The sequence below is a fragment of the Chaetomium strumarium genome, assembly GCF_033439665.1.
Source record: "Chaetomium strumarium strain CBS 333.67 chromosome Unknown B0T15scaffold_1, whole genome shotgun sequence".
Lineage (NCBI taxonomy): Eukaryota > Fungi > Ascomycota > Sordariomycetes > Sordariales > Chaetomiaceae > Chaetomium > Chaetomium strumarium.
In genome coordinates this window covers 2,585,382-2,608,857 of record NW_026944429.1, presented here as the reverse complement: position 1 = coordinate 2,608,857, position 23,476 = coordinate 2,585,382, and the positions used below count along the sequence as shown (strand labels likewise).

The following is a 23,476-nucleotide window of genomic DNA, read 5'->3' as shown; positions in this document are numbered from 1 at the left end:
GGCACGGGCCATTTGCCAAGCGCGCTTCACACCTGCAGTGACGGAAGCTCTTTCGCCGCCGACGAAACCGAGCTGCAGACTGCAGCGACAAGCCATTGCAGCACCAGACAAAATGTCCAATCGCAACCCATTCGAGGAGTACGCGAATAAGCTCCGAGAAGCTGCAAGGGCTAGCAGTCGCGGAGGCTTCCCGGCTGGCGGTCGGTTTCCCGGCGGCGGCTCCCCTCGGGGTCTCGGCAGCGGCCTTGCTGGGCTGCTCCTGCTCGGTGGTGGTGCCCTTATCTTCCAGAACGCCCTGTTCAACGTCGATGGTGGTCACAGAGCGATCAAGTACCGGAGAATAAGTGGCGTGAGCAAGGATATCTACGGCGAAGGTGGCACTCATCCGTCTACAAATGCGCAAGGTCTGATCTAACTCGCCTTCAGGTACTCACTTTGTCATCCCATGGTTCGAGACGCCTATCGTCTACGATGTACGAGCGAAACCGAGAAACGTCTCTTCCCTGACGGGAACGAAGGATCTCCAGATGGTCAACATCACCTGCCGTGTGCTCTCCAGGCCGGAGATCAGCGCCCTTCCCCAGATTTACCGGACCCTCGGCCAGGACTACGATGAGCGGGTGCTTCCCTCGATTGTCAACGAGGTTCTGAAGAGCGTTGTGGCGCAGTTCAATGCCAGCCAATTGATCACCCAGAGAGAGATGGTTGCCAGGCTCGTGAGGGAGGCCATGGCTCGGAGAGCTGCACGCTTCAACATTCTGCTGGAGGATGTGTCACTCACGGTATGTCGTTGATCGAGCTGACTGGCTCTTCTTGGATTCTGCTGACCGCATCGTAGCACCTCGCCTTCTCCCCCGAGTTCACGGCGGCAGTCGAAGCGAAGCAGGTTGCTCAGCAGGAGGCTCAGCGGGCCGCATTCATTGTCGACAAGGCCCGGCAGGAGAAGCAGGCTATGGTGGTTAAGGCACAGGGTGAAGCCAGGTCTGCGGAACTCATTGGCGAGGCCATCAAGAAGAACAAGGCGTATGTGGAGCTGAAGAAGCTGGAGAATGCTCGGGCGATCGCGGGGCTTCTGCAGGAGGCAGGCGGGAAGAACAGGTTGCTTCTCGACTCGGAGGGCTTGGGTCTAAATGTGTTTGAGGATAGGCCCAACGACAAGAAATAAGGGAACGACAGTGCCGACTTGGAGGCGATAACAATCTCCGCTGTATGTATATTGGACGATGCCAGCAGTCCCCAGTGTAACAACATGGTTTTTCTTGGGATGGGCAGGCCACGGAGCGTTGCATCCGCAGGAGACTGGAAGTCACATGCTTTAGTGTGGCTCGAGGAGCACGATAATCGTCTTTGGCCGTTCTGGCAGAAAGTCGCTTTGACAATCCACTGCAAGCTTGGGGGCCGACGTCGCAAGAACCATCTTGATTCGATGAAGTGCTTCCAGCTGACAAACCATCGTTGTCGCTATATGTTGTTAGGCCCTGGGTCATTAGTAATTCCTACTATATATCCATGGATTGCTCTTCCATCCTGAATCTCTCGCGGTCACTTTGGCAGTCCTCTTGGTGGTCCCACTGCACAGCAACGACAAGGCGGCATCGATCCTGCCCTGTGGGTACCCCACTACCCCTCCTTCGCGTTCCTCGATTGACTGCAGCAGCAGCCTTCAGCCCACCTTACTGACATTGTGGACTGGCTCGGCGGTGCTTATCCGGGGCAATTCCAAGGCCTCATCCTAAGTAAGAACAAAAACAAATAATACGGAGGGAGTTGTGCTGGTCAAACCGCCAAGATGCTTATCAAGTAGGTGCGCTCTGCCCCGCATCATTCACGTCGAGACTGACATGAGTTGCGCCTTCCAGGGTCCGCACCCTCACCGGCAAGGAGATCGAGCTCAATGTCGATCCCTCTGATCCAGTGCGTGTCTAATCTGGATGAGCCGGTTTACGGCACATGCTGACGTGGTGAGACAGGTTTCCAAGATCAAGGAGTTGGTCGAGGAGAAGGAGGGCATCCCGCCCGCGCAGCAGCGTCTCATCTACGGCGGAAAGCAAATGTGAGTTGATGTGATATCTGTCTTACGGGAACCTGAGCATCCTCAAACATTTGCGTGAAACGCACAGGGTCGACGACAAGACGGCGGATGATTACAAGCTTGAGGGAGGTGCGACGCTGCACTTGGTCCTGGCGCTTAGAGGTGGGCAATGAGGGAGTCAAAGGGTTAGATCGGGGATGAAGGTTGAGAAAGAAAGGATGGAGTTCGTTCTCGCAGTCGGATCATCAGCGTTATTTTCCCCCAAAGAACAATAGAGCTTGGGTTGACGCCCTTCTCTGTCGTATGCCCCTGGGGAGACCTGTCAGCTTGCCTTGAGCTGCTTCGCTGTCGCTATGGATGTTGAAATGGTTGCGGGAGGGTAAAGGGCTTCCTTCCCCGGATTCCCACGATGTCATCAAACCGCTGAGGGACGGCGGGACGTGGGCTCTCCAAATGCGAGAAGAAGTCAATAGACACCTTCAACGGTTCGAGATATTTGAGGCAACTATCGCATGCTTGGCCCTTGTGTCATGGTTTTCGAAACATCAGAGGGCACCGTTCAACATCTAGGTATGGGAGACCAAGTGAAAGCTAATGTGATTCCCACTGAACTTGGGCAAGAAACCCATATACAGAACTCCAGTATCTCCCTTCCAAGAACTCCTGATGTGAGATTCCGCTGTAAACCCCTCCCCATACCTTTCCATGAGACCTGCCAAAGCCTGGGGTATCCATGCTGATAGGAACCGGTCACCAAACTCCGTAAACTATGAGAAAACCCTTCAAACCTTGGCATGTCCGTCCCAATATCTCTTCTCTGTAATCTCCTCTCTATGCTCTCATCTCCATTCCCTTCTGTCGTCTCCATTCTCTTCTTTCCATCCTATCGATGGCATATCATCCCTCTCCCAGATACTATCGAAAGGTAAGGGTGACGTAGGGTGTGCGGTGATATGCCGGGGCCGCCTTGTCGTCTAGTATGCTGCCGTTGCACTGCGGTCGCCGGTGATTCTAGCTTCTTTGCGTATGCCGAGCGTGGACAGCAACCGGAATCAGGAACGGCGTGGCCGCTTGAATGGCAGGAGCAGTGTGGGGGGTTTCGCTTTTCGCTTTAGAATTACGCGGGATTGAGGTGGAAGGTCGGCTGCATTGGCCTCGGTGGGCGGACGGTCAACGACCTCCAGGTTTGATGGAATGCCGGTCGGTTTCGGGCGTGCAGGGGCCGATGCTGGAGCGGGCAGGCTTGTCGGGGATCCGCGTGGAGGAGGCGTCGGTGCTGAATCTGATGCCCTCTTTCTTTTCGTTGGTGCCACGGTCGGAGACACCTTTGGCGTGAGGGCGGGGTGAGTGGGTGCGCTAGAGCTCTTTGTGGGCAGTCGAGATGAAGGGGGCGGCATTTGGGTCTTCTTGTTTGACGGGGCCGCGGAAAGAAGGCCGGTCCGAAGAGGTTGGCTAGGCCTCTGTGGTGCTGGTCGGGAAGGCGGGGGAGGCCGCTTCTCTATCTCACGGTCGCCAAAAAGGTCGTCGTCCTTAGCGCCGCTGTCTTCATCGTCGCTGAATTCGAGAACCTCGACGTATGCCCGAGGTTCGGCCTTCGCCGGTTTGGGTGGCAGCGGCGCGTTCTGTTTGGGACTCGGGGGGAGCAAGGATGGTTGGCTCCTTCTCCGCGCGTCCTCGACCATGGCCGCGGGCGCTTTCTTGAGCTGACCCGCTGGAACCTTGACTTGCTGAACAACGTTAGCTATACCATCAAATGTACAGATAGGTGGAAAAGTTTCATACGCCAGTCGGTGTGGCGAGCTTGAAACGCTTCGCCTCTTGGGCCATCTCTTGCCGGGCCTTTTGGACGGCGCTCAGCTGCTTGACCGGAGGGGGGCGTGGACGTGCGGCCGCGAAGTCACGGAAGTCGCCCTTGGGACGGCCCTTGGGCTGCAGCTTCCTGCCTTGAGACGCGGACAGGAAGGTGGCCCGGCGAGAGTTCTCCTCCTCCGCCTTGGCGGCCATGTCCTGCTCCAGCTTCGCGGTGGCGGCGGCGACCATCTCGTCGTCCATCCTCTTGTATTTTTGGTAAACTTTGTGCCAGGATCTCGGATCCTTGGGCACAAAGTTGTGCTTGGCCGAGAGCGCCGGGAAGTCGGCTTTGATGAGCCGCTTCCAGTGCTCTGGCCATTCGTTGGCGTAGAGGTCGTCGCTTTCGCAACTGACCTCCAGCAGGCGAAGATGTTCGGCCGACTTGACGGCCTTGAGTACGCGGCGGGCGTACTCGAAGGGCACGCCGGGGAGGCTGGAAACCGCAGAAACGTTGGCCATGACGACTCTGAATGCCATTTCTGCGAGTGAACGAGGACCAGGCATTGTGGAAGAGGAAGGGGGGTGACCGAGAATATATACGGAATACAAGGCCTCGATGGGATGTTGACAATACCGGTTATCACGTGTGCTGCAGGCTACCCTCACCACCTTGCTAGGCCATGTGATGCCTGATGCTCAGACGATTCGTACTTCAGATGTTTTGTCGACGTCAACTCTTGCTAAAAATGGCCTAGCTCACCATGAGACATGTAGCGATCCCTGGTCCGGTGTATGGTATCTGCAGAGGTTGTCGTCAACAGTGACGCTCGAAGCGCTACTTAAACACCCGAAAAAGGCAATTGACGTTTGACAAAGTGGATTTGCTTCGTAGGTGCGTTAGCCGCTAAGCCTATTGTACTCGGTGGTTGAGTCAGCTAGGTACCTACCTATTGTCGGTTTGTTCCATTGATGCACACACGTTGTATCTACCTAGGTAGGTAGGTACATTACTCCACAGTATTGTTCCGTCAACAGTCGGCATAGTGCAGTCCCCGACATACTGTAACATGAGATGATGTCTACATTGCGCTTCGCCTTTTGTTTTCTTTTGTTGTTGTTTCTTCATTGCATTGGGTAAGTATCCTGGTTAGGTAAAGTAAAATGTTCCAAAAGTACGGTAAATTTACGTTCAAAATCTCGTAAAAATACACCAAGCTCAATGCAAAACAAGACGGTATAGACTGAAAAAAAGAGAAAAAAATAAGAAAATCCCTCTAAGGAGATTCCCATGAGCTCTTTTGATGCACATACTTCTTTTCCATTTTCATATGGTTCGCAGAAATGTGTTATAGGTGTTGTGAAGCGAATCAAGCATCTCCATACAATTGGCATAGAAAAGCCCCGATTTTAGAGTGCCAGTGCTAGGCACCTATGTAAAGTTATTTTTGGACCGTAACTTTCACCTGAGAACCGAAAGCGGAAGCCATTCCCCAGAGTCGAGCAAGCCCATGTTTGTTTTGTTAGCGCCTGAAAGGGAAGACCGGGTTAGCTCCAGAACTTCAATCTCAACATCAAAACACCTGGTTTCTCTGAAAAAAAAAAGAAAAAAAGAAAAAAAGAAAAAAAAGAAGGTATCAATGGGCAGAAGCCTTTGGAGTTTTGCGAGGTGTTCCATTTTCTTGCGCAGAATCAACATTTTGGCAGTCTTGCGGTCCGTGTTGTTGCGGATTTGAGACCCGCCGCCGTCGCTCCAGTTCCGAGCTAACAGAAAAACAAGGCTGAACTGTATGTAATGTACGGATTACGAGTACCGTATTCCGTATAGTGCTGCGAAACACGGGACCCATACAGTCAGTCCACTTCCCACCCAAGCCATCACACTGACTTGGAAATCTTAATTGCGCCTCTTATACCTATCTATGTACCACAGTAATGTCAAAGCAGATAACTCGAACCCAGGTCAGGGTGACATGCCAGTGTTATGATTGGTGGTAATAAGTGCCAATCTTGGGAAATGACAATGAATCTTCGATTACACTACGGTAAGTAGTACGGTGAATGAGTACTGTACGGTAAACGGTAATAACGGTATGTCGGCATTGGGTAAAGTAGGTACGGAACCACAATAGTTTTGGCTCAAGGTTCCCCGAAGCTCCTTGCTCCTGACCTTTTGAATCCGACATTGTAGATCTCACCCATTGCGACAGAATTTAGCCAGTCAATAAGTATCATCGAGGTACATTTAGGCTCGTCCTCTACTTTGGCAGCATTTATCACGCGGCAATATGGTGCCTTGGGGCCTCCTCGACGACAAAGAGGAAAACGAGCTTCACAAGTCTCGTCTTCTTAATGTGGAAGAAAAGCCCTTCAAGCGCGTCACCAAGCGCCTAAACTCGCTCCATGCACTAACTGTCGCACGAGCGCGCCAGGCGGCGGCACCGCCCCCTGAGACGAACGGCAACCCCCAGGAGCAACAACAACAACAATTAACCCCCAACCAGCAACAGCGCGATGGCGCATCGCCCGCTCCCGGGGGCGACGCCCTCTCTTCGGCCGATCTCGCTCAGCTCAAGGAAGACATCACGCTCGATTTCGCCGCCTTCGACAGCAGCATCGCGCGCCTGCAGTTCCTGCTGACCGCCAACGAGCGCGAGCGCGAGCGTTATGCGGCCGAGCGGCAGCGCATCCTCGCCACGTCGCAGTCAGTGCGCGACAACACGGCGCACCTGCGCACCCAGCTCGAGCAGGCGCGCGCGACGCTCGCCCAGCGCCGCAAGTTCGACGAGCTCGCCGACGCCATCACCGGTAACCCGTCGCTGCGCCCGCGCGCCGAGCAGGCCGCCAACCTGCGCAAGCTGGAAGAGGAGATTGCCGAGCTCGAGGCTGAGCGGGAGGCGTACGGCGTCACGTGGAATGAGCGGAGGGAGCAGTTTGCTAGGATCATGGACGAGAGCATGCGGCTGAGGAGGCTGATTCGGGATGAGAAGGAGGAGGTAGAGCGGCGGGAAGGGATGGACGATGACGAGGCCGGTGGTACGCCGCGACCTTCGGGAATAGCCAGCCGGGGTTCGACGCCGCGCCCGGAGAGCGGGTTGATGCCCAAGAGCGGGACGGAGAATGGTGATGGCGGGGCCACGCCGCGGCCGGTGTCGACAACCGGTGGCAGAACGCCCGCTAGGGAGAGCCCTGCGCCTGGTCACGATAGTCAGAGTTTCACTGCCAAGCGAGTGACGGATATGGGGCCGAGCTTCTCGCAGGTTGGCAGCCAGAGCCAGATGGCAAGTCGTGAGGGCTCGGTGGACAGGGAAGCCAAATCGGTGCGGGAAGGCGAGGTCGAGGACGGCGAGGATGTCGAGATGGGCGACACCAAGGATAATGAGTCCGAACCCGACAGCCCATTAACGCCGCCTCCCGCAGACGACACGCCGCAGATAGTGGTCGATAAGGAGGAGGATAGCATGGATACCACCTAGTCCCGCCGTGACCGGCGAGGTTGTTTCGATATCCAAACGGGAACAACGTAGCTCATGGCCATTATCAATGAGCTACTCAGCGGCGTATCAAGCAATAAACTACTCGTTCGATATCATATCTCCTGCTCCTCTTCTTCCTTCGTAACTTTCTGTCCCGCCTCAAGCGCCTCCTTGGCCTTCTTCAGATCCTCCTCCGATCCCGTCCCATCACTCTCCGAGATGGCGACCTGCTCCTCGAGCTTCTGCACCGCGTCCACGATGCGCTTCCTCAGGGGTTCAAACACTGCCTTGGTCTCCTCCAAGGCGGTTTTCTATATTGAGGGTTAGGGTTTTATGAAAGGCGGAACACGACAGCCTGAAGCATGGTGAGGGCCTACCTCCTGCTTGAGGATGTATCCGGCGTTGCTGTCTAGGTCGCTGCTGTTGGTCTCGATGTCCTCCTCGAGCTTCTTGATGCGCCTCTCCTGGTTGGCTTGCTCCTTGTGATAGTATGCCTCCTCCTTGACCAGGCGGTTGACAGCCTGCGTTGCAATGGCGAGGGGTGTAGGGGGCGCCATGGTAGAAAGTTGGTTGACCCAAGCTCTATGGAGAGGACGACAGAGACTTTGACTTAGTGATGTCTCAGAGCTTTCTTGGCCGTGGCTTATCTGAAAGGACTCGGCTGAGTCGGCAATCAAAGCATCAATCGCGCTGTTGCGGTTCTGCCTGATCGTTGTTGTTGACTTTCAGTTTGGGTGGGGTTGGCGGGGTAAACTTTTAGCTCCAGCTTCCCAATCACTCTGGCCATTGGCCAACAACGTCTGGAATCAACCTCTGGAGGGAATCCCGTCTTCCCCTCTGCTTCCCAGGTTCTCTTCATACCGGCAATGGAAGTGGACATTTACCGGTATGGGACCCGGCATGGTATGGTTCAGACTCACAGGAAGACGCTTGCCAAATGCTTCTGCATGACTTCGGGGAGGTGAGTGTTATATGCCAAGTTTTCACATGTTTCCACCTGGAATGGAAAATGTGGTTCAAGGCACCAGATGATCCCAACACCGCCACCTCGGTTAGTGTATAGCGCTTCATCAGGGTTCTCGGCTCTCCAGTCTAGGTTGTTTAAAATGCCGACAGACCCGTATGAGTGACCTTTTCATGACCAACAGTCAGAGTCTGCTCGAGCATCTCGAGCCTCTATAGTAGAGTCGTAGACACTTAATGCTTCCGCGGCATCCTGAGACTGTGTACTGCTTCGTCCGAACATCTGAATAGCGCCAAGTTGTGTCGCTCTTCTTCAACCTTCCTTGCTGCTCGAAAGAGCTTCGATTGGCTGTCCCTAGGTGAGGTGTGGTAGTAAAAAGTGTAGACCCCAGCCCAGCACGTGCCGACATACAACAGTAAGGCTGACGAGCCAGGCGCAGGCAACGTTAACCCTTGAAAGTTGAAACTCGAGCGGAGCGTGGGGCGCCAGCCAATCAAAGAATTTCACTCCTCAACGGGAGTTGGTGCCTTGACAGGGGCGATATGTCAGCGGCATCCACCGCTCGGCAGAAAGAAGCCGATTACCGAGCGGCAACTTGACGAAACTGGACACGTCGCGCAGATGGATTTATAGAAGGAAACTAAGACTGCGCTTGCTTTTCTAACCCATTCCACTCGCTCTGCCCTTCCATTTGCTTGAAGAGGCTGTTAGTCACTTATCGCCCATGGTACTTCCATAGACTCTCTCGTTTCCTTAAATTGGAAATCTACGGAGGAATTACAGGGTACCAGTTTCGTTTTCCTTTCTGAAAGCCCGCACTTCATTTAAGACTCGCCCCGCTGGCAGCCAGGGGCGTGCTCGCTCGCAAACATGGAGAACGCCTTCGCGAAATCGATCGACGAGGTGCTTAACACCCTGACGGTGAACCCGGCGACCGGTCTGAGCGACGAGCAAGTCTCGAGGTTACAAGCCAAATACGGCAAGAATGGTATGTTGTGTCTCGTAGCTTGGATCCGCTGGGCGGTGACTGACAGCCTCTCGTATAGCAATCGCCGAGGAACCGCCCACGCCTCTCTGGGAGCTGATCCTTGAGCAGTTCAAAGATCAGCTCGTCCTCATCCTTCTCGGATCGGCCGCAATCTCGTTCGTCCTGGCGCTTTTTGAAGAGGAGGGCGGATGGAGCGCATTCGTCGACCCGATTGTCATTCTTACCATTCTTATCCTCAATGCCGTTGTTGGTGTCTCGCAGGAGAGCAGCGCCGAGAAGGCGATCGCTGCGCTGCAGGAATACTCGGCCAACGAGGCCAACGTGGTCCGCAATGGGCAGATCCACCGGATCAAGGCCGAGGAGCTTGTGCCAGGTGATATCGTGGACATCTCGGTTGGCGCCCGGATCCCCGCGGACTGCCGGCTCGTTTCGATCGAAAGCAACAGCTTCGCCGTCGACCAGGCCATCCTTACCGGGGAAAGCGAGAGCGTGGGAAAGGACTGCCGTGCTGTCGTCAACGATGAGAAGGCAGTGCTCCAGGACCAGGTCAACATGTTGTTCTCGGGGACCACTGTCGTGACTGGCCGCGCCAAGGCGGTGGTCGTTCTGACCGGCTCAAAGACGGCCATTGGCGACATCCACGAGAGCATCACGGCCCAGATCTCCGAGCCAACCCCCCTGAAGCAGAAGCTCAACGACTTTGGCGACCAACTCGCCAAGGTGATCACGGTCATTTGCGTCCTGGTATGGCTCATCAACATCCCTCACTTCAGCGACCCCAGCCACGGAAGTCTCGCGAAGGGCGCCATCTATTATCTCAAGATTGCTGTGTCGCTTGGCGTCGCAGCGATTCCCGAAGGTCTCGCCGTCGTCATTACCACCTGCCTCGCTCTGGGAACGCGCAAGATGGCCGCCAAGAACGCGGTGGTGCGGAGCTTGCCCTCGGTTGAAACTCTCGGAAGCTGCAGCGTCATCTGCTCCGACAAGACGGGCACCTTGACCACGAACCAGATGAGCGTCAGCAAGATTGTGTATCTGAACAACGACGGAACCGACCTGGAGGAGCTCGACGTTGAGGGTACGACCTTCGAACCCAGAGGCGACATCAAGTTCCAGGGCAAGCTGGTTTCGGATCTTAACCAAGAATCCATGACGGTGCGCCAGATGACTGAAGTTGCCGCGCTTTGCAATGACGCCCGGCTTGATTACCACACCCAGTCGGCAACCTACACCAATGTGGGCGAACCGACCGAGGGTGCCCTGAGGGTTATGGTGGAAAAGATCGGCCCCTGTGCTCCTATGGACTGCGACCCCAAGGACCGCGTGCACTATGCCAGCTCTTGGTACGAGAAGCAGTACAGCCGTCTTGCCACCTACGAGTTCTCCCGCGACCGGAAGAGTATGTCGGTTCTTGTTCAGAACGGGGCGCAGCAGAAGCTCTTCGTGAAGGGCGCCCCCGAGTCCGTCATCGAACGATGCACCCACGCTCTCTTGGGGCGCAATGGCAAGAAGGTGCCTATGGATCGCAAGCTCACTGACCTTCTCATGAAGGAGGTGGTTGAGTACGGCAACCAGGGTCTCCGTGTCATCGCGCTGGCCAGCCGTGACCAGGTCAACGATGATCCCCTTCTCCACAAAGCCAAATCGACCGCCGAGTATGCCGCCTTGGAGCAGAATCTCACCCTCCTTGGTCTTGTCGGTATGTTGGACCCTCCTCGGCCGGAGGTTCCTGCTGCTATCCAGAAGTGCAAGGATGCCGGTATCCGCGTCATCGTCGTCACCGGTGACAACCGCAACACGGCAGAGACCATCTGTCGCCAGATTGGCGTGTTTGGTCCCTATGAGGATCTGACCGGCAAGAGCTTCACCGGCCGCGAGTTCGACAACCTCAGCCCCAGCGAGCAACTGGAGGCGGCCAAGAACGCATCGCTCTTCTCTCGTGTCGAACCTACACACAAGTCCAAGCTCGTGGACCTGCTCCAGTCGCTCGGCGAAGTCGTTGCCATGACCGGCGACGGCGTCAACGACGCGCCCGCTCTGAAGAAGGCTGATATCGGAGTGGCTATGGGCTCGGGCACGGATGTGTCGAAGCTCGCAGCCGACATGGTCCTGGCGGATGACAATTTCGCTACCATTGGTGTCGCCATCGAGGAGGGCCGCTCTATCTACAACAACACCCAGCAGTTCATCCGCTATCTGATCTCGTCGAACATCGGAGAGGTTGTCTCCATCTTCTTGACGGCGGCTTTGGGCATGCCTGAGGCCCTCATTCCTGTGCAGCTCCTCTGGGTCAACCTGGTCACGGACGGTCTCCCGGCTACCGCCCTGTCGTTCAACCCGCCCGACCACGATATCATGAAGCGGCAGCCGAGAAAACGTGATGAGGCCTTGATTGGTGGTTGGCTATTCTTCCGCTACCTGATCATCGGAACCTATGTCGGTCTTGCCACGGTCGCTGGCTACGCCTGGTGGTTCATGTTCTACTCGGGCGGCCCCCAGATCAGCTTCTACCAGCTGTCGCACTTCCACCGTTGCTCCGCCGAGTTTCCAGAGATCGGTTGCGAGATGTTCAGCAACGAGATGGCCAGGGCCGGCTCGACTGTCTCCCTCTCAATCCTGGTCGTCATCGAGATGTTCAACGCCATGAACGCCCTCTCGTCGAGCGAGTCCCTGCTGACGCTCCCGCTGTGGGAGAACATGATGCTCGTGTATGCCATTGGTCTCTCCATGGCACTGCACTTTGCGTTGCTGTACACTCCATTCCTGCAGACGCTGTTCTCCATCCTGCCGCTCAACTGGGCCGAATGGAAGGCTGTGCTCGTTATTAGCGCGCCAGTAATGTGAGTTCCTACCAGCTCCTCGAACTTTGTTGACAGCCATCACTAACAATATCGCAGCTTCATTGATGAGGGTCTGAAGTTTGTAGAGCGGACTCTTTTCGTCCAGAGTGCAGTTCGCAGGTTGCCCAGGGCGAAGAAGGAGCAATAGAGCAAGAAGGGGCCGCGTACATAAATCCGTAGACTTGTACAGTAGATAACAAAACGTGGCCACACGGCGATAGATTTGTGGACAACTTCATGGCTCAAACGGCGGTGCCTCGGAAATCACGGTCGTTATGCGGTGTCCCTTGATGTAGTCATATCGTTGGCTTTGAATGCCATGTTGTTACAACGTTCCTTCCAGCCCAGCCCATCCATCGCAAGACTGCAGCCTCCCACTGGCCTCCCAAAACGCCTCTAATCCTGCCGCCCCTTCAGCAACCTCTTGGTCACCTTATCCTTCTCGATGATGTAGACGTGGGCGCCCCAGCCGGAGAGCGCATCGCGATCGACAGCGTTGAGGAGCGCTTGCGAAATAGTCTCAAAGAGCGCATCTGGACCCTGTGCAGCGGCATCCATCAGTAAAACCCATCCCCAACCATAGTAGACAATAAACAACCTACCAGATCCGGCTCCCAAAGACTCTCGCACATGCCAAACAACTGCTCCGTCGCCGTCCCGCTGACTATAAAGTCCTTGGCAAAGTCGATGCACCCGATGCTATCGAACCCGCAGATGAACGGCTTTCCCGTCTTGGGCTCCAGCCCGGCCACGACGGGGCTGATGAAGTACGGGCCGAACCGGCGCTCGTACAAACTGCTGCTGACCAGGTTGGCGAAGGTGCGCGGCGCGATGTGCCGCTCCTCGCGCAGCCGGTACATGTTGACCTTGTAGCGGAACAGGTCCGACACGGTCGCCACGTCGGTCGCCAGCCCCGTCAGCCCCAAAAACACGTTGTCGCCGTACTGGAAGATCTTGGGGAAGTTGTTGGACACCGTCAGCGCCTGCAGGCCCAGCCGCAGGTCGCATGCTATGGCGACGCAGTCCTTGCCCACCATCGCGACGCAGGCGCCACCGTCTGTTTAAATGGGAGCGAGATCATCGTGGTTAGGGAGCGGTTCATCGGTCCGGAGCGGGGAGGGGTGGTTAGGGGTGGGATCGGTACTTATTGAGAAAGGGGACGACTGCGAATATGTTGTTAGTGGATGCCTCCGGTAGGATAAGTTCAAGATGGGGGTGTGTGGCATACCATCTTGGTTCTGTATGAGATGCGCGGGGGGTAGTCGTTGAAAGATTCCGGGGCACCAGACGGGGTTAGACCTGTGGTACTCTCGACTTCCTAACGAGAACCGCCAGAAGACGCCAATTCAACTCGTGATATCGTTAGAATCTGTCCCAGAAATGCGGTGCGGATAATCGTCAATCGGGTGTCCAGTGCGGTCGGGTTGAACTGTGTTGTTGAAGCTCTCGCATGCGGCCCGGTTGCTCTGGGTTGGAGCTGCTGCTGACAGGCTGCCACTGGAGTTGACGTGCAAGGCAGCACGCAGCTGGCGCGGTCGAAAGCAGCAAGGGTAGCCAGTGGGAAAGGCGGTGACGGATGGCACTAAGAGCTGGGGAAAGCTCCCCGCAGTGGCCCGTTCGTCCATGTGCTGTGGCGTCTCCCGATAGAGCAGCGTTGCAGCAGTTGAATTGCCCCTTCATCCTCCAGGCTCCCAAGTTGACAATGCCGGTGACGACTCCTTAGTATTCCATTGACTTCGGTGCACATTGAGCAATTGAGCGTTAGTGATCCCAGTATTCTCCTCTTCTGAATTATTTGAGCTCCTCGGCTATCCAAGACTCAACTTAATACACACACCCGAGCATTTCCCAGACCGGCTCTCCAGTTTCTACTTCAAGTTTCTAGTACCCGACCTCGGTCTGTGGCTGAACGAGGGTGATCATATCAGCTCCCCAACTTCAACTCACACGCTAAGCATACCTACCTGCCATACATATACTCGCCGTATCAAGTGACTAGGAGTATCTCCTTGGTTTCCGTCGGCTTAGGACAGCTCGCCCTAGTTTGCGGTCTTGCTTGGAGAGCCCTAGCTCGGCTCGCCGGAGCAGAAGTGTCGATCTCCCTAAGGCGGTTTTGACTACCGTTAAAAGTGTCTCAAAAATGGCCGCGCATGTTGAGGTCGTCTCGACCGATTTCAGGCGGGCCAAGATCAAGGTCACACCAGGGACGTATCTGGTCGACGTTCTGGATGAGGCATGTAAGAAGCTGAACCTGAAGAGCGACAAGTATGAGCTCAAGTATGTAGCAAACCATATCTATCACCCTTTGTGGCACGATCCAACTAACGGGCACAGATACAAACAAAAGCTTGTCGACCTGTCCAGTCCGTACCGGACATCAGGACTCGGCCCCGGTGCCAAGCTAGAACTCGTGCAGAAGTCGAAGAGCGCCTCAGTAGTGTCTATCGCCCTTGACGTCAATGGCCAGCGTTACACCAAGAAGCTTCCCAGTGACATGTCGTTGTGGAAGGTGCTGCGGCAGTTTGAGAGCACAGAGAATGGCCTCAATATCACAGGAAGGAGCGTGGCTCTGGGCACTAACAGTGGCCAGCTGTACTACGACGCTCCTGTCGTGAACATAATGGGCAGGGAATATTCGGCTCTAGAGGACCTCCAGAAGACGTTGTCGCAATGTGGCATCACATCCGGCAGCATCGTGCTCAGAATTACCTTCAAGGTCAGCGAGCGGACGCTGTACGACGCCATGCAAGAAATCTCTCAATATCTCAACAACGTGGAACCAGAACAGGCGAAACCTGGGGAAAGGGGAGATGCCAAGGATGCTGCAGTTGCTGAGGAGCCGAAAGCAGGTGATGTACCCATCGAGGAAACGTCAGCCCGTGAGGCCGTCCCGCAAGCGAGCGCCGAGGCAGCAGCACCAGGTGCGGCAGTGGAACCCACAAGAGACAGCGAACCGATGCAAGTAGATGAACCGGCAGCAGAGACCGCAGCATCAGCGGATCCCCTCCAACCGACTGGTGTCTTCTCAGCCCCCGCTTCATCGACTCCGGCCGCCGCCCGCATTCACGAGGACGACTCGGTCTACGAACCAACGATCGCACACGCGCAGCTCCGCCAACAGCAGCTGCTTCAGCGAGCGCAAAACACTCGATTGAAATCAGACGAGGAACTGGCGGCCGAGGCAGCCGAGGAAGCAGCCAGGCTAGCCAGGATCACTAAAGTTGAGGTCAAGGTCCGATTCCCAGACCAGACCTCAGCTGTGTGGACCGTGGGCCCCGATGAGACCGGAGCCTTCCTCTACCAGGCCATTCGTGGCGTCATGGCCCATCCCAACCAACCGTTCAAGCTCATCCTTCCCGGCCCCAAGACCGTTATCCAGGAGAACGAGAAAAGGCTGATTGCTGGATATCGCCTCAAAGGGCGGGAGATGTTGCACTTGCTCTGGGAAGACTCGGTGCCAGCTGCTACACGTAAGGAGGCATTCTTGAAAGGCAGTGTGGCAAGCAGGGCGCAGGAGGTTGTCGTACCGGACATTCCGCAGAGCGGTCCGGATGAGGAGAGGGAGGGCGCTGCCGCAGGACCGTCGACTCAGCCGGTTAAGCAGGAGAGGAGCAGGAGCGGCGCTGGTCTGGACTCGGACGCTGTTAAGAAGAAGCTGAGCAAGTTCTTGGGGTTGGGGAAGAAGTAAATGCCGGCTTTCGAAGACTAGCAATTCGCGGCCAGGTTATCCGGTACACTCGGCATGGCAGTGATGTTTTGCTTTTGGCATTGGATGGGTTATTCGCATTGTAGGGCGTTCAGGAAGTAGAGCCGTGTTTCATTGAAGCGTTACGGTAGGATGGAGAAAGAGACGTCTAGATGTGCTATTTGTGACTGCTTTAGGGAGAGTTATCATTCCCCTACCAACAAGTCGCCCGGCGGGCAATTGCAAGTGACAGCTGCCTTCCTGGTACGGTGTAAGCTGATGTGTCCCGTGGGGAGCATCCAGGGTATCTGCTACCCGCACAGGAATGCTACTCCCACCATCAGTGTTGTACATACATTACGCAGCCTAGGATGGGGAGTACCTTTGGCCCCCAGTATCCTTCTTTCGGCTTTGGACGATACGTCCTACGCTTCGGAGTGACCACATCACAGCAGTTGCACTGACTGTGGCCACGTCAACGACTGCCGACTTCCAACAGGCTTCAGCTGCCCCAGAAACAGAGAGGCATCCTACTGCCATGTGCTTGGTCGAGGCTGACGGGAACTCATGGCCGATGGGACGTCCATGCCCGAAGCCCTCCTCGGCCACGCCATCCGGTTGCTTTCCCCTTTCCCCTCCGGCCCTCAACGATATCCGCCTACTTCACCTCGACACGGTATGGCGGTGACAAGCCTGATGCAGGAGGCCGAACACGACGTGCAACCGAATCTTGGATGTCTGTCCTACCGGAACCGGGCCTCCCATCAGTTACACGGGGCGTTTGCAAGCCCTCACTTCGTCACAATCTTGACCGAGAGCCGGCCGAACTGAGCGAACGAATGGCTGTCATTCTAGTGAGCTTTGCCTCCTTCGGCCCCGTTCTTTCTGCACCACAACATCGAGAGTCGGGTCCGAGTTTTTCTGCCTCTGCTTATCCGTAAGCACGATCTTTGCCGCCGGGAGCTTGTTGCGCCACCAGCATCTGTCATGTTAGTCGCTGTGAAGGATCCAGTGTTCGTAGTCCGCTTTTCAAGAACCCGCTGGTGGATGGCCAGATACTTTCATCGTTCTCAGGAGTTGCGCAGCGTTGGACCATGTAAGGCAGATCGTGGCGGAGCTGGAAGAATCCGGGATCCTAAGATTCTGGACTCTCTGCTCGTCGTTCAAGATATCACAATCTGACTACTCAGGTTGCTCCGAAGCAGTCGTGACATGGCCGGATCCTCCGGTGGTATGGTCTGCGATACGGCGTGCGTGGGTGCCCCTAAGTAAACGTTGGGCGTTCGGGAGTTGCGACTTCGGATTTACCCGCCAGTCGCCGGGATGGTGGCGGACGGGCGATCAGGAACGGGATGATCTGCTGGCCCACCTCACGTTTGCTTGAAACAAACCCAGGGAGGGCAACAGCCAATTAGAGGCTTCTACTGTGTGAATTGCTAAAAGCCGTCACGTAGTGTCAGTTAAGACGGGACTTATCAAGAGGCAGCTCGTCGTCTTCTGTAGACTCCAGCAGTTCAGCTGAGGATCTGGGTGTCACATTAGGCAAGGCTGTTGGCGGTCCTCGTCCGGACGGTCGCATCCAGATCGAAATACGGCATCTCGGGGTTGGCTGGAGGACACGAGTACAAACGGGCCTGCAGGTACGGAATACTGTGCTGTTGTACGTCATGGGTGTGTTTGTGGAAGCCTGACAAGGAGCACCGAACGGTCCATATTCGGTCGAACTCGGCTGAAAGCTTGAATCTTCAACCGCAGTGTAACACCTCACTCTCTTTGCCGGGCCTCGATTGTTTAAGCTGCCAGCCATTCGTTCTTCAGCCGGCGATCTAGAAATATCTCGGCTTGCATTCGTTCAAACACTTCCATCGTCAATCACTGAGGCGCCAAGGTCAGTCCCACTTTGACGGTGATCAAGATGCTGCGATCTGTCTTCGCTCTCGCGGCTGTAGCCCATCTGTCAGCAGCCTCGCCGACCTACAAAATTCCGTTGGCCATGTCCAAGGCAATGCTCGAGAGCGACGGCTGCATCCTGCCCGAGGCCTTCGTGGTCCAGAACTTCTATATCTGGACGCCCTCCGCCGGCAACAACAGCAGCCGGGTTATCAACTTCGACTATGCCGATAACAGCACCAGTATCAATACCAAGTGCCACTTCAACGCCACCTCGGTCAACGTTGGCTCGGAGGGGCTTGCACCCAGATATGCCTGCGACAACACCGTCGTCCAGTTCATCTGGGAGGACGAGCGGCTTACCATGATCGAGAAGGCCTGCCCGGAGAACAGCCAGTGAGTGACAGAATCCTGCTGATGCCTCTGCCTGCATGCGCAGTCAATGCTGACGGCGATCAACAGATTCGAAGCGGCCGGCTCGGTGACGCCTCATCTCGTCTGCAGCAAGAGTGCGGTGAACAGCACGGTTGGCGCGGGCAATGCCTGCTCGTCAATGCAGAAGAGCATGGCTGCCAACTTCACCAGCCTTCAGCCGACGCCGAAATGAGCGGATCTTTGGATCGACGGAAACCTGACGGGGAATCGTGGTTAAGGGAAGCCGTGGGACCGCTGGTGCGGCAAGCGAGGTGGCATGCGACGCTTCAGCAGAAGAGGCTTCATGCGTGATTCTGTCACAGGTGGGCCCGATACAGGGTTCCAGACGCCCAAGAGGATAAGGAAATGGATCTAGAATAGACAGCGAGATCTTAAGCCACAATATCACTAGCGGCATGAGCAATCAGTTGCTAGTTGAAAAAGTTCGGGAACCTGGAAGCAGTGAAACTTGCATTGCGAAAGACTCGGAACCAAACGCGATGAGTTGGGGATGTCCCGTCTGCCTCTGGTACGGAGCGAGTCACCATTGGCGCTAATCCCTGTCATCTTTTAGCGCCAAGACTTGCCGGGCACCTCTTGCAGCAATGCTGTTTCCTTTCGTCATCGACAGGTCACAACAACTGCCGTCATCAAAATCCAGCCGTCTCTTTTTGAGATTTCATGGTGTTATACCTTCCAGAATGAAGACATGTGGAACAATCAGATCAAGTCGGATTAAGCTCGATATGAGCAGCAACTTTGAATTCTAAGAAAGCTCAATGTCTCGGTGTCTTACTGCATGGGGCAATTGAAGTTGGTCACGCGGTACAATACAACGGCCATGGTTCCCCAAAAAAGTTGGTTTCGGTATCCGTATCATTCGCATATTCTACACTTGCCCTTCTCAACTTCTGCCTTCAATCATTCTCCGTAGACCTTCCGAAGCATGCGCTCCTTAAAGAACCTCTTTCTGGTATCCCTCCTCCCTAGACTCTCAGCACAGGTCGATTCCCTCCCCCAGGTATCACCACAACCTTCTCCCTTCGACCAGCGGCACCCCCAACAACACCGTATCAGTCATGATGGCCATCCCCAGCCTAGGCCAGGCGGGGTATCAACCCGTTTGTTCGCGACGCTCGAACGCACCGCCCGCCTCGTCGACATAACATACTGCATCGGCACGACAGGCATCTCGCCGCCCTTTTCATGCGTGTCCCGCTGTAAGGACTTCCCAGCCCTGCGCCTCGTCCGTACCTGGAACACGGGCGTCCTGCTGAGCGACAGCTGCGGGTACATCGCCATTGACTCGGGGACGGGAACGGGGGACACGGACAACGTCGACGACGACGACGACGATGGAGGAGTAAACAACAGTGACAACGACCATGGGCTTCCTGGGGAGGAAGGGCAGAGGGAGATCGTGGTGGCGTTCCGCGGCACATACAGCATCACCAACACGATCGTCGACCTGAGCACCGTGCCGCAGGAGTACGTCCCTTACCCTGCTCCACCCGAAGACGGAGGAGGAGGTGGTGGCGGAAAGTGCGAGAACTGCACGGTGCACATGGGCTTCATGGCGTCGTGGAAGAACGCGAGGGAGGTGGTCCTCCCCGCTCTCCACGCCGCGAGGGAGAAGTACCCGGACTACCGGGTGCACTTGGTCGGACACAGTCTTGGAGGGGCGGTGGCTGCGCTGGCTGCACTGGAGATGAGGATGGGGTTGGGCTGGAGGGATGTGGCGGTTACGACATTCGGCGAGCCGAAGGTAGGGAATGACAAGTTGGCCGAGTACATTGATCGGGCATTCGGGCTGGCGGGTAGCGACGGTGAGGATGTACCTTATCGCCGGGTTACGCATGTCGGGGACCCGGTGCCGCTGCTGCCCTTGAGCGAATGGGGATATGCCTCACATGCCGGCGAGATTCACATCGGGAAGTCGGACCTGCCGCCCCGACCGGAGGATTTGAGGTTGTGCCGCGGGGACAATGACCCGGAGTGCATGGGAGGAGCCGAGACGTCAGATTGGCTGAGCCGGGTGCTGGGTGTGCTTGGGCGGTTGAAGATCCAGGAAGAGGTTGAAACATCCGTCTCGAGGCGCGGGTGGTTTCCTGCCAGGCTTAGAGTATGGCAACTGCTGTTTGCACATCGGGACTACTTTTGGAGACTGGGACTCTGCCTTCCCGGAGGTGACCCAGCAGACTGGGGAAGGGAGAAGCATAATCTGACATCCGGAGAGAACTCCGGCGTTCCCGAGATACGGGATCTATGAGGGTTCTCTTGGCACTTTGACATTCTTGGAGGTAGTCAATCACTGTATGTGCAGTACTAGTATGATATATGGCGGCATAGCAGCATACCTGGCGTCGGCGTTTGGGCATCGGGATCTTGGGTCGTTGTAGCGATTTTTACGGACCAGGTTGCATCAATGATCAATCAGGGCTCGGCAAACACATCTTAGTTACATAGGTATATGTATCCGTTGAGAAAGCCTTGGATCATCGGCGACTCCTGCAGCCTTTTACCCTCAGTTCGTTTTCGTTGTCCACACGTCTAGTTGTCTACTCCGTACGACCTGCGCCCATTTTAGCTGGTTGGATGTGCGAGTACGGATTACGAATATCGTTATTCCATTTATTCGCATATCCCTTTCTCGCCTCTTTGAGGTCGCACATCTCTAAGAGTTCGGGGGTCCGCGAATTTCGAGGCGCGTGACTCCTCTCATCACCGCCCGGAATCCATCCGTGCCGCCGATTGGAGGAGTCGCCGTGAGCGGGAACCGGGAGATGACCGGGCTAACCGGAGAGTAAATGGGTCAATGCGGTGGCCCGGACTCTTTCCACTGAGCGACAAGATGAGAACCTGGAAGCAACCACGGGGAAAGGCCAAGTAGTGGCATGAGCTTTCATGAAGAAACAAACGGATTTTGGCGACTCGCAAACTTCTTCAGCGTTGTCTAGTGTGTAACCTTAACGAATGCCGGTCGGCAACCGACTGTTAACTTCTGACGCTGTGCTGTGTTACAGGGGGCAATGCAGCTGCTGGCTGAGCCTCGCGGCATTCTAGCCGCTTCCATGGTGAGCTGTTCTCTGTGCCCCACCTTCCTCAAGAGACCACCCCACTCAAAACATTTGGTGGGGCTTCTGCTTGTGATCGCTCCAAAGCTCATCATTGTTCGTTCAGGCAAACACAACTCATGGCCAAGGGAAAAGGGGCTTCATAAACACCCTACACTAGAAGGCGTGTGACCACCAATATCTCTAATGATAAGGCAAGGTTGTACGGCCATACGAAAGGATCTGGGTTGAGGGGTTGGCCAGAAGCCTGGCACGAGACATGTGTGCCGCGAGGTTGCACGGGGCAGAGATAAGAGATCTAGTGATGTGATACTGGAGTGCGCCAACGGTACCGACAGGATGGAGGGGCGGGCTCTGCCCAACTCAAGGAGACATTTATGAGGATGTCGTGTCCGTTGACGCTGGTATGACGTGCAGACTAACTACCTATCTTAGGTACCCCTCATCAGCTCCTCTGCCCTTTGGGTTGTCTGGCGACAAATGGCGCGAGCAGCAAGGCAGGCAAATGTCCATGACCTCGATGGATTGGTTGGGGACGGATGCACTTAAGACGCTGCACTCCCGGGCGCAGCTTGTGGCTGTCCAAGAAGATAGCCGTTTGTAATGTTTATTGCAAGACACCACTTAGACAAGTGCATATGCCTCCTGCTGCTCTCTGAGGGTTGAGGAGTCTGCGGACAGAAGTTGAGCATTAAATAAGTACCTGAGGGATGTACACAGTATGCTAGTATGGCAAGGGAGTAGATACAGCCTGGCATCCCCAATGATTAACATGGAGTTGCGGTAAAATGACAGCATCCACTTCTCGAGATGGTAACTGGCGAGCGTCCTGTTAAGGTGGGACTCCCATTTCGCTGGGAAATAAGATGGTGTTGAAGTCACGTGTTAGCGCGCAGAGCCGTTGTGTCATTCGACGTCGCTGAGAAAAACAGGGGCCCCATGGCACTGGTGGTGAGGGGGAGCCATGGACCCTCTGCTAAGTCCCTTTGCTCAACACCTGCACCCACCTGAACCTAAACTTCCTGCAAAACAACAAAAACAAATACCCTTTCAGTAACCGACTTCCTTCGCGACTTGTTACTACTCCTCCTTCTACAGTCTCGCATCCACCTATTCCTTTCTCTCCAGATTTCACCTACAACCCATCATCGAAATGGCAAACGAGGTACGGACATTTCGCCAAACCCCAATCTTCCCCTCCCCTGGCGACATGGTTCGCATACCTGCGACAGCGTCGGGCGCAGCCCTACCCCCTTCCATTCTGTTCTGGATTCGAGCTGCTAACCGCTTGCTTTGGGATACAGCGTGAAAGGTGTGTCTCTGTGTTCTCGGCTGTGGTCGCTTGCTCCCCGCGAACTAACCGACTTTGGCAAACTGTAGCAAGACCTTCCTTGCCCGCCTGTGCGAGCAGGCTGAGCGTTACGATGAGATGGTCACCTACATGAAGGAGGTTGCCAAGCTCGGCGGTGAGCTCACTGTTGACGAGCGTAACCTGCTCTCGGTCGCGTACAAGAACGTTGTTGGCACTCGCCGTGCCAGCTGGCGCATCATTTCCTCGATCGAGCAGAAGGAGGAGTCCAAGGGCTCCGATAAGCACGTCGCGACCATCCGCGAGTACCGCCACAAGATCGAGAGTGAGCTGGAGAAGGTCTGCCAGGATGTCCTTGAGGTCCTCGACGAGGCCCTGATTCCCCATGCTGCTACGGGCGAATCCAAGGTCTTCTACCACAAGATGTACGTCTCTCCGTCTTCTATGACCGCGCTGTCTGGGGCGCTTCCATAGAACCATTTACTCACCTCCTCGGCTTACAGGAAGGGCGACTACCACCGTTACCTCGCTGAGTTTGCCTCTGGCGAGAAGCGCAAGGTTGCTGCTACTGCTGCCCACGAGGCGTACAAGGTAAGAGTTGCCGACTCCCATCAGCTATGTGCCGCACAGCAGCTGATGAGTATATGTGAATCCTCGCAGAGCGCCACGGATGTCGCCCAGACTGAGTTGACTCCGACGCACCCGATCCGCCTGGGTCTGGCCCTGAACTTCTCGGTCTTCTACTACGAGATCCTCAACTCCCCAGACCGCGCCTGCCACCTGGCCAAGCAGGCGTTCGATGATGCCATTGCCGAGCTCGACTCGCTCTCGGAGGAGTCGTACCGCGACAGCACGCTTATCATGCAGCTCCTGCGGGACAACCTTACGCTTTGGACCTCGTCCGACAACGGCGAGCCCGAGGCCGCTGCGGCCGAGGCGCCGAAGGAGGAGAAGCCTGCCGAGGAGAAGACCGATGCCAAGCCCGAGGAACCTGCGCCCGAGCAACAGTAAGGCGC

General features: G+C 55.8%; 11 protein-coding genes across 11 annotated transcripts; 8 read left to right on the top strand and 3 right to left on the bottom strand.

Annotated features, from left to right (window-relative positions):
* Positions 1-43: 43 nt before the first annotated feature.
* B0T15DRAFT_406986 (putative prohibitin protein) lies at positions 44-1,561 on the top strand. The gene is made up of 3 exons (XM_062865319.1): positions 44-374; positions 427-782; positions 839-1,561. The coding sequence occupies exons 1-3, from the start codon at positions 113-115 to the stop codon at positions 1,163-1,165; spliced, it is 945 nt and encodes a 314-aa protein (XP_062725907.1). The 5' UTR covers positions 44-112; the 3' UTR covers positions 1,166-1,561.
* Positions 1,562-1,789: 228 nt separating this feature from the next.
* On the top strand, positions 1,790-2,205 carry B0T15DRAFT_488818 (ubiquitin-related domain-containing protein; the record flags this gene model as incomplete). Its single annotated transcript, XM_062866543.1, has 4 exons — positions 1,790-1,800; positions 1,860-1,914; positions 1,971-2,053; positions 2,121-2,205. 4 exons carry the CDS (start codon positions 1,790-1,792, stop codon positions 2,203-2,205), a joined length of 234 nt encoding a protein of 77 aa, XP_062725906.1.
* Positions 2,206-2,992: 787 nt separating this feature from the next.
* Positions 2,993-4,522, bottom strand: B0T15DRAFT_25546 (uncharacterized protein). Its single transcript, XM_062863241.1, has 2 exons — positions 3,815-4,522; positions 2,993-3,759 (listed from the first exon to the last, which is right to left on the bottom strand). The coding sequence occupies exons 1-2, from the start codon at positions 4,385-4,387 to the stop codon at positions 3,085-3,087; spliced, it is 1,248 nt and encodes a 415-aa protein (XP_062725905.1). The 5' UTR covers positions 4,388-4,522; the 3' UTR covers positions 2,993-3,084.
* Positions 4,523-5,762: 1,240 nt separating this feature from the next.
* On the top strand, positions 5,763-7,458 carry B0T15DRAFT_25333 (Tho complex subunit 7-domain-containing protein). Its single transcript, XM_062863214.1, has one exon. The coding sequence runs from the start codon at positions 6,109-6,111 to the stop codon at positions 7,294-7,296; it is 1,188 nt and encodes a 395-aa protein (XP_062725904.1). The 5' UTR covers positions 5,763-6,108; the 3' UTR covers positions 7,297-7,458.
* B0T15DRAFT_488815 (tubulin binding cofactor A) lies at positions 7,410-7,853 on the bottom strand (the record flags this gene model as incomplete). The annotated part of the gene is made up of 2 exons (XM_062866542.1): positions 7,410-7,607; positions 7,674-7,853. The coding sequence occupies 2 exons, from the start codon at positions 7,851-7,853 to the stop codon at positions 7,410-7,412; spliced, it is 378 nt and encodes a 125-aa protein (XP_062725903.1).
* Positions 7,854-8,995: 1,142 nt separating this feature from the next.
* On the top strand, positions 8,996-12,679 carry B0T15DRAFT_25315 (uncharacterized protein). Its single transcript, XM_062863208.1, has 3 exons — positions 8,996-9,248; positions 9,307-12,088; positions 12,146-12,679. The coding sequence occupies exons 1-3, from the start codon at positions 9,131-9,133 to the stop codon at positions 12,234-12,236; spliced, it is 2,991 nt and encodes a 996-aa protein (XP_062725902.1). The 5' UTR covers positions 8,996-9,130; the 3' UTR covers positions 12,237-12,679.
* Positions 12,129-13,402, bottom strand: B0T15DRAFT_25271 (proteasome component). Its single transcript, XM_062863201.1, has 4 exons — positions 13,317-13,402; positions 13,233-13,251; positions 12,691-13,145; positions 12,129-12,628 (listed from the first exon to the last, which is right to left on the bottom strand). Exons 1-4 carry the CDS (start codon positions 13,317-13,319, stop codon positions 12,485-12,487), a joined length of 621 nt encoding a protein of 206 aa, XP_062725901.1. The 5' UTR covers positions 13,320-13,402; the 3' UTR covers positions 12,129-12,484.
* Positions 13,403-14,228: 826 nt separating this feature from the next.
* B0T15DRAFT_481599 (GLUT4 regulating protein TUG-domain-containing protein) lies at positions 14,229-15,776 on the top strand (the record flags this gene model as incomplete). Its single annotated transcript, XM_062866038.1, has 2 exons — positions 14,229-14,365; positions 14,423-15,776. 2 exons carry the CDS (start codon positions 14,229-14,231, stop codon positions 15,774-15,776), a joined length of 1,491 nt encoding a protein of 496 aa, XP_062725900.1.
* Positions 15,777-17,445: 1,669 nt separating this feature from the next.
* On the top strand, positions 17,446-18,378 carry B0T15DRAFT_25189 (uncharacterized protein). Its single transcript, XM_062863191.1, has 2 exons — positions 17,446-18,059; positions 18,126-18,378. The coding sequence occupies exons 1-2, from the start codon at positions 17,689-17,691 to the stop codon at positions 18,268-18,270; spliced, it is 516 nt and encodes a 171-aa protein (XP_062725899.1). The 5' UTR covers positions 17,446-17,688; the 3' UTR covers positions 18,271-18,378.
* Positions 18,379-18,862: 484 nt separating this feature from the next.
* B0T15DRAFT_517459 (Alpha/Beta hydrolase protein) lies at positions 18,863-20,550 on the top strand. Its single transcript, XM_062868313.1, has one exon. It carries the CDS (start codon positions 19,024-19,026, stop codon positions 20,344-20,346), a length of 1,323 nt encoding a protein of 440 aa, XP_062725898.1. The 5' UTR covers positions 18,863-19,023; the 3' UTR covers positions 20,347-20,550.
* Positions 20,551-22,304: 1,754 nt separating this feature from the next.
* Positions 22,305-23,471, top strand: B0T15DRAFT_506820 (14-3-3 domain-containing protein; the record flags this gene model as incomplete). The annotated part of the gene is made up of 5 exons (XM_062867609.1): positions 22,305-22,316; positions 22,456-22,463; positions 22,532-22,885; positions 22,964-23,051; positions 23,121-23,471. The coding sequence occupies 5 exons, from the start codon at positions 22,305-22,307 to the stop codon at positions 23,469-23,471; spliced, it is 813 nt and encodes a 270-aa protein (XP_062725897.1).
* Between the last annotated feature and the right edge of the window lie 5 nt (positions 23,472-23,476).

Coding starts and splice junctions, on each gene's coding strand:
- B0T15DRAFT_406986 (XM_062865319.1), top strand. CDS start 113: ATGTCCAATCGCAACCCATTCGAGGAGTACGCGAATAAGCTCCGAGAA. Junction 375..426: donor CAAGGATATCTACGGCGAAG/GTGGCACTCATC, acceptor ACTCGCCTTCAG/GTACTCACTTTGTCATCCCA. Junction 783..838: donor TGGAGGATGTGTCACTCACG/GTATGTCGTTGA, acceptor ACCGCATCGTAG/CACCTCGCCTTCTCCCCCGA.
- B0T15DRAFT_25546 (XM_062863241.1), bottom strand. CDS start 4,387: ATGCCTGGTCCTCGTTCACTCGCAGAAATGGCATTCAGAGTCGTCATG. Junction 3,760..3,814: donor AGCTCGCCACACCGACTGGC/GTATGAAACTTT, acceptor AACGTTGTTCAG/CAAGTCAAGGTTCCAGCGGG.
- B0T15DRAFT_25333 (XM_062863214.1), top strand. CDS start 6,109: ATGGTGCCTTGGGGCCTCCTCGACGACAAAGAGGAAAACGAGCTTCAC.
- B0T15DRAFT_25315 (XM_062863208.1), top strand. CDS start 9,131: ATGGAGAACGCCTTCGCGAAATCGATCGACGAGGTGCTTAACACCCTG. Junction 9,249..9,306: donor AGCCAAATACGGCAAGAATG/GTATGTTGTGTC, acceptor CCTCTCGTATAG/CAATCGCCGAGGAACCGCCC. Junction 12,089..12,145: donor GTTATTAGCGCGCCAGTAAT/GTGAGTTCCTAC, acceptor ACAATATCGCAG/CTTCATTGATGAGGGTCTGA.
- B0T15DRAFT_25271 (XM_062863201.1), bottom strand. Junction 12,629..12,690: donor GTCTTTGGGAGCCGGATCTG/GTAGGTTGTTTA, acceptor GCCGCTGCACAG/GGTCCAGATGCGCTCTTTGA.
- B0T15DRAFT_25189 (XM_062863191.1), top strand. CDS start 17,689: ATGCTGCGATCTGTCTTCGCTCTCGCGGCTGTAGCCCATCTGTCAGCA. Junction 18,060..18,125: donor GCCTGCCCGGAGAACAGCCA/GTGAGTGACAGA, acceptor GGCGATCAACAG/ATTCGAAGCGGCCGGCTCGG.
- B0T15DRAFT_517459 (XM_062868313.1), top strand. CDS start 19,024: ATGCGCTCCTTAAAGAACCTCTTTCTGGTATCCCTCCTCCCTAGACTC.